This window comes from Ixodes scapularis, unplaced genomic scaffold, assembly GCF_016920785.2.
Source record: "Ixodes scapularis isolate PalLabHiFi unplaced genomic scaffold, ASM1692078v2 PGA_scaffold3__209_contigs__length_174095766, whole genome shotgun sequence".
Classification (NCBI taxonomy): Eukaryota; Metazoa; Arthropoda; class Arachnida; order Ixodida; family Ixodidae; genus Ixodes; species Ixodes scapularis.
The window spans coordinates 7,605,803-7,611,802 of NW_024609868.1; the positions used below are offsets into that span (position 1 = coordinate 7,605,803).

Consider the following 6,000-nt stretch of genomic DNA (forward strand, 5'->3'; position numbering starts at 1 on the left):
GTATGCGTTGCACGCATACCTATATGTATATTCTGAAATAAATTTACAACAACAAAAAAAATTTCCGGGTTCAAACTTGCTGGTGTTGTTTAAACAGAACATAACCCAGACTCTGGGACCCTAAGCAGGTCAACACTCAAACACAAGGTCTGATACCCAGCTTAAGTTTCTTCCACAAGAAAAATGAGCGTGTGCACTTTAGCAACAAATTTCAGCATTCTTTAAACGGAGTGAACTTGAGCTATGTTTAAAGCCCGGTTCAGACAGTTGCGTTTGACTGCGTTTGACTGCGTTGCGGCAGCGAGAAACCAGGACATCCCTGCTGCTTATGTCGCGTGCCAAGATGATTCCTTGAATTGGATTCCACGCTTCATACGAAGCACAGATGTGCCGGTGGCTCGCTTTCGGTTCTCGACGCAACGCAGTCAAACGCACTCAAACGCAAATGTCTGAACCGGCCTTAAGATCTCTTGTGCGTGCGCAGTCTTGTTCATGTCCACCATCTCTGGATTCTATTCGTTATATACCAAAAATAATTTTGAAGATGAATGTTTGTTTTTCGTTTTGTTACTATTGTCGTTGCTTTGCTGGGAAGCTTGAGATATGTAGATGGTTGGTGGACCTGAGGAAAGAAATGCAGCGATGCTTACGGATTGTTGATTAGATGCATTTATTCAACCCCGCTAATTTACTCCGCACTTCGTTCACTCCAGGCGGCCTTCCCACTGAGATGGCCGGAGACATCGACGGCTTTAGCCACCTCGATTCACTCACCCGTGGAACCAAACACCCAAGGCACGAACTCCTCATCAACATCGACCCCGTGGACAATTACTCTGGGATAATTGAAGGCGATTTCAAGCTGGTCAAAGGTACTGCATTCGGTGGTGGTTCCGACAAGTGGTATCCTATCCCCGGGAATGTTCCGTGGGATTCGGACAAGCCTCTAAAGCAGTGCGAGAGCTCCGTGGTCGTCCGGGTCTTGAGGGACTTTGGTCTGAGTCCCGTGTGCGGTGCGGGCGGCGCGCGGTACGCGGACTCCGTTGAATGCGGCGAGAGGGACCCCAGCAAGGCGTGTGCGTCGGAAAAGTCACCTTGCCTCTTCGATCTGTCGAAGGACCCCTGCGAGTACAACGATGTCGCTGGCCAAAATCCAGAGGTGAGAAGTTTCTACGAGGTAGTTTCATCTCGGCCAGAATAGGCAAGGCACGACATGGTAATGATTATCATGCGAAAAGCGTCATTGTCAAATGAGAATAAAGACGGGCTTTTCATCTCCACAGTGGGGCCGGGTGTAAAAGGTAGGCGATTAATTGGTCTAACAAGCATAGAGATTCCACCTGTGGATATGAAAAGCCTGTCTTTACTCTCCTTTTGCCCGGAGCTCTATCGTTTCCCTGTCATCTTTAAGCGTCACTTTCGTTGCGTGTAGTCGCGCGCACCGGCGACTGCTGGCTGGTTAAAAGATAGTGCGCCACTTAAGTTATTATAGACACTAAAATGATTGGTTCAATACCCCTTTGACAACAGCAGAACGGAGCTCTGTGTCCGACCACATAGTCGCTGCTAACAATATTGATACTTTCAGAGAGCTGCTAAGCGAATATTTGGAATCTGTGTGGTTCTAATACTAATGAAATGATAACGAGTTTCTAGTTTATTTGGAGTATGTATAAGTTTTGTTCGTTTCTTTGTATGTGTATATTATTCTTGAGTGTATAACTTTTGTTGTTCTTGAGTGCACCCTTTACTTAGTTTTACTATCGCAATTATCAGCAGCCTATCCGTTGTGTAATGCTTTATTGTAGGGTCTTCGAGGCAGACATGTACAAGTTACTCAAAAAAGGTAGTTAAGTTACTGAGTATCGACGCCAAAAGTAATTGGAGTAGAGTAGAAATTACGCATTTGTAATAGTAATTGAGTAAACTACTAACTACTGTAAAAAGTAGCGAGTTACTTTGAAGTTACTTTCGAAGATACTTTTTTATATTTTTGTGGTAACAAAATGAACAGCAGTTTTGATCAATGAAAAACCCTGCGAGCCTAAAATAAATGCAGTCTATTTATGGCTTGCGTTTTCGCCAAAATAGTTTATTCGCTCGCAGAAGCTATTGACTTGAAAGTTATTGATAGGAAAGTTTTTCCCGTTTCCTTCTAAAGACGTCCCCAGCCAAGCTAAATAGACGTTCCACCGACGGGCTGGATTGAACGGCAGCGTTGAATTTGAGAAACAGTCTGTGCAGGGTCGGGTAAGCGAGTGTCGGCATCTTAGGTATCCATGACGAAACGTGTGAGGTTTGCCTCGGGAAGGAAGGTCTTTTATAACAAACTTTCCTCCTTTTTTTTTATTTTCTTCGTCAAGTTGAGATTGTTATGACTGGCCCCTCTTTATTCCGACGTCGCTCTGAGAGTACGCTGAGCGGGTGCACCAGACCGTCAAGGGTTCAAGTCTCGCGCCACGACGATGAGATCATCCGGACGACTGCGGGTCCCGTTGTAGTGCTAGTGCTACGCTACTAAAAAAAAAAAAAAAAAATTGTTTTGGTTTAACAAATAATGAACCGAAGTATACTTCGCCGCTGATGCCGGGTCCAACAAAAGGATCTCCCAAGGGTAGCTCGCAATCCTCGCCGGCGACTACAATATTCTGACGCGTTTGACACGCGTGACAAGTAAATCGTTTTTAACAAAAAGGAGGTCTCCCAGGCATGGATGGTCGGAAGGACGCGAAGGATTACGTGAACAAGCATCGTCGCTCGTATACAGTTGCAGCTGGAAGAGGGAACGTGATCCCATGAACGGATTATCCGTGCCAGGGTTTGTGCGCGGGGGAGTCCGGCTTTGCAAAGGCGTATGCGCTGACGACAAGGCGACCATGGGAGCAGGCGCCCGGCTGCGACGTCATTCCAGTGGGAACTCACTAAAGACAGACAGCACGAAAACAACTACAACTCTCAGAGTGTCCCCGTCTTTCACGGTTGCAGCTGGAAACGCGGCGCCTGCGGGCATTACCAGATTAGGTCAATACCCGACCAAGGCTTGTTAAGCATCTCTTCCTGCGTTCGTGCGTGCCGGTGTTATGTTTTGGCTGCTCGTCGCCACCTTGGCCCAAGGGCGCATTTCCGAACGAGGGGGCCCCTTGTTCGGGAATGCCATTTCATCTGCCGGCGTCTTATTCACTTCTGCGCTCAAACTTTCGTGATGGGCAAAATTAGCACTATATAATTTTGAAAGTAGTTAGTAATTTGAGTAGAAGTTACCTGAAAAAAGTAGTTAAATTAAACTACTAATTACCCCAATCAAGTTGGAATTGAAAGTTACCAAGTTACTCGAAAAAGTAGCTAAACTACAGTAGTTTGAGTAGAGTAGTTGAACTACGTCCAAGTCTGCTTCGAGGTATCAATCAATGAATAGAATAAATATCAAAGGCATACTCAGTAGTACTTAATGATAGCTAATCATAAGTAAGCCTATTTCATTGTAATTAGCGAGATTTACCGATCGACGCAGCGGGACTTGGTCCTCGGACCGTGTGATTTGCAGCCGGACGCCTCTATTTGTCGCCACAAGGAGAAGGTGAAGGGGAGCGGAAGCAGGTAGACAAAGTGTAACTTAATAAGGGGGCTCGCGGTAGAATGCGGCCGTCTGTGCGCGCTGCTGGCTCCACTCCCGAATAAAGTCCAACGTGTCTTGATTATTCCCATAAACGCGGGGAGCACATGCGTGTGGTGTTCGTGCAGCGCTTTCGGTGCCACCCGGAATCCCCGTAACCAAGCGTAACAAATCATATCCCACGGTGCGACAGACATTCTCTCTGCTTCCCGGGTTTATCAGAATAATAACAAGTTTAAACTTCTTTATTCATTTGTGTTTTAGATGGAGAAATAAGAGACAAGGGAAGGTTGATTGGCTTAATCTCTGGAGTGACCTGTAAATGATTGGGCAACTTCCAGATGTAGGTTCTTGGCATTTTTGCACTAGGAGCACATTATTCACTTTAAGAAAGTTGTCAACGTTGTTTCTTTTTTTTTTTTTTAATAAGGAAATAGAAACACTCAGTGGAGGAGAAAGTGACATTTCGGTTTTTATAGTTTAGAAAGCCTTTACACCGTGCTCATTAGCATATAGTGCGTAAGTACACACGCCTTCTATTCTCGGCATTAAAAAGGCCAGTCTCAGAAAGCGTTGAGCACTGCAGTATGAGAAGTTCGCTATAGAACTCTGTGCTTAACGTAGGATCGGGAGGCACAAAGACAAGACAAAAGAGAGTCAACGAATATGCTGTCTTTGTGTCCGCAATATATATTACAGAAACAACTAAATGATGTTTTTTTTTTCTCTCTCTTTATTTTGCAGGTTGTGGAACAACTCCTAGAGAAATTGGCTCGCTATGAGGCCACAGCTGTGAAACCAGAGAATCTTCCCGGTGACCCACGATCGAATCCAAGCTTGCACAATAACGTCTGGGTGTCATGGGATGACGTTTCCGTGCCAGATTCGAAGAGATGATATGCTTTTTTTTTTTTATTAGTTACCGCTTGGCCATAACCAAGTCCAACCATGATGTGTTCACCGAGCACCTAGGACGTTGCAAAAACTAGGGGGCTTAACCGCTTCGAGAACAAGCAATACGTCCAACCTAAAACGACATTTTTACTTTTTTTTTTTGTCCGTCACATTTTATAATAAAAAAAAGCAAAGACAAAAAAAAAAAAGAAAAAAAAAGAAGAAGAAGATGGTGCGAGCAAAGAAATTAAAGCGACGTGTCTCTAGAAGCTGGCCAACATCTCTTCATGAATCAGAAAATAGTCAAAAAGATGCCAGTTTGAGGTATAGACAAAACGTAAATCGGGAAGTGATCAACATGAAGTTAAAATACGCCTCTTTGATGCACATCTGAAGTAGTATGTATGAATGAATTAACGTTGAACGTGTGTGCATCGAAACAGTGACAGATGTGATTCCTAAACGTCTGGGGCCCTTGGTGAACAGTGGCATATGTACTTACCCACCTCTCACATGAACTATGGTCTCACAATCATTAGGTAGACATTGCCATCTATACAAGACAAGTTAGATCAACATGTAAATCTCAGCCATAAATTCCCATTCTAAATTAAGCAACAACCCATGTGAGCATTATTTTTTTTATTGGCTCCTTAAAAGTAGTTTTGTATTTGATTCATAATTTACAATATTGTTTTAGTGTCATTTTAACTGTTCGTTTGCGTACACTAAGAAATCATAACCCTTTTTTACAAATGATTGTACAAGGAAAGTTATATACAACGCATTCAGCAGCCACTTTATGTCGACAAGTGCAACCTTGGAGCTGGAGCAACATTAAGGAGCGGTTGTTTTTCTCTCTTAGCTCTTGCTACCATACTTTTTGCAGAAAAATATAAATTGCTCATTAATTTATTTATTCACTAGATCAACTCTTTCATACTATGTTGCTTGTTATTTGGCTGCTGCATGCATGAGAGCTATAGACGCTTTACACACGCGCCAGATTGAGCCGCCATTGCCGCCCTTCTCTTGTCTTACCGAGATGCCGAGCCACTGAAGCAGACGTTGATGGGTCTTCACAAGGGCCTATGCTGGGCACAAGAACACAATAGCATCTAAAATGGCAATAACATGTCCTGTTGTGGTAATGATGAAGTGAAGCGAACGGAATCAGAGGGAACAAAAACTGAAGGTCTGTTGTAGCGGCGCCCATGCACAGCTGCTGTAAAACGTCTATACCCTTCATCTGCAACGCCATCTCTGTGTTTTGTGTTCCCCTTTCGTGGTCAATATTGCTGGCTCCCGAGTCGCCCTCTTCAGCAGTTTTGCAATGTTTGAAACAGGTCCTTGATTTTCAAGAGATGTCCGGAGGTTTAGTGCATTCTTACTGAGGCTAACTTTGATTTAGCCTTGAAAACTGAAGGGTGCCAAGGTCGCAGAAAGTTGACCTAGTTGGCCGCCTGCCAAACAGTTGTGCCGCGAGCTCCGCC

The 6,000-nt window shown here is 44.3% G+C and overlaps 1 protein-coding gene across 1 annotated transcript in view; it reads left to right on the forward strand.

Annotated features, from left to right (window-relative positions):
- The window catches only part of LOC115322206 (arylsulfatase B), a 61,197-nt gene extending 56,560 nt beyond the window's left edge, over nt 1-4,637 (forward strand). The window contains exons 9-10 of the mRNA XM_042292225.1: nt 714-1,159; nt 4,358-4,637. Of these exons, the coding sequence (XP_042148159.1) occupies nt 714-1,159; nt 4,358-4,510 (599 nt within the window). The 3' untranslated portion in view covers nt 4,511-4,637. The remainder of the gene's footprint in view (nt 1-713; nt 1,160-4,357) is intronic.
- Nucleotides 4,638-6,000: the final 1,363 nt, after the last annotated feature.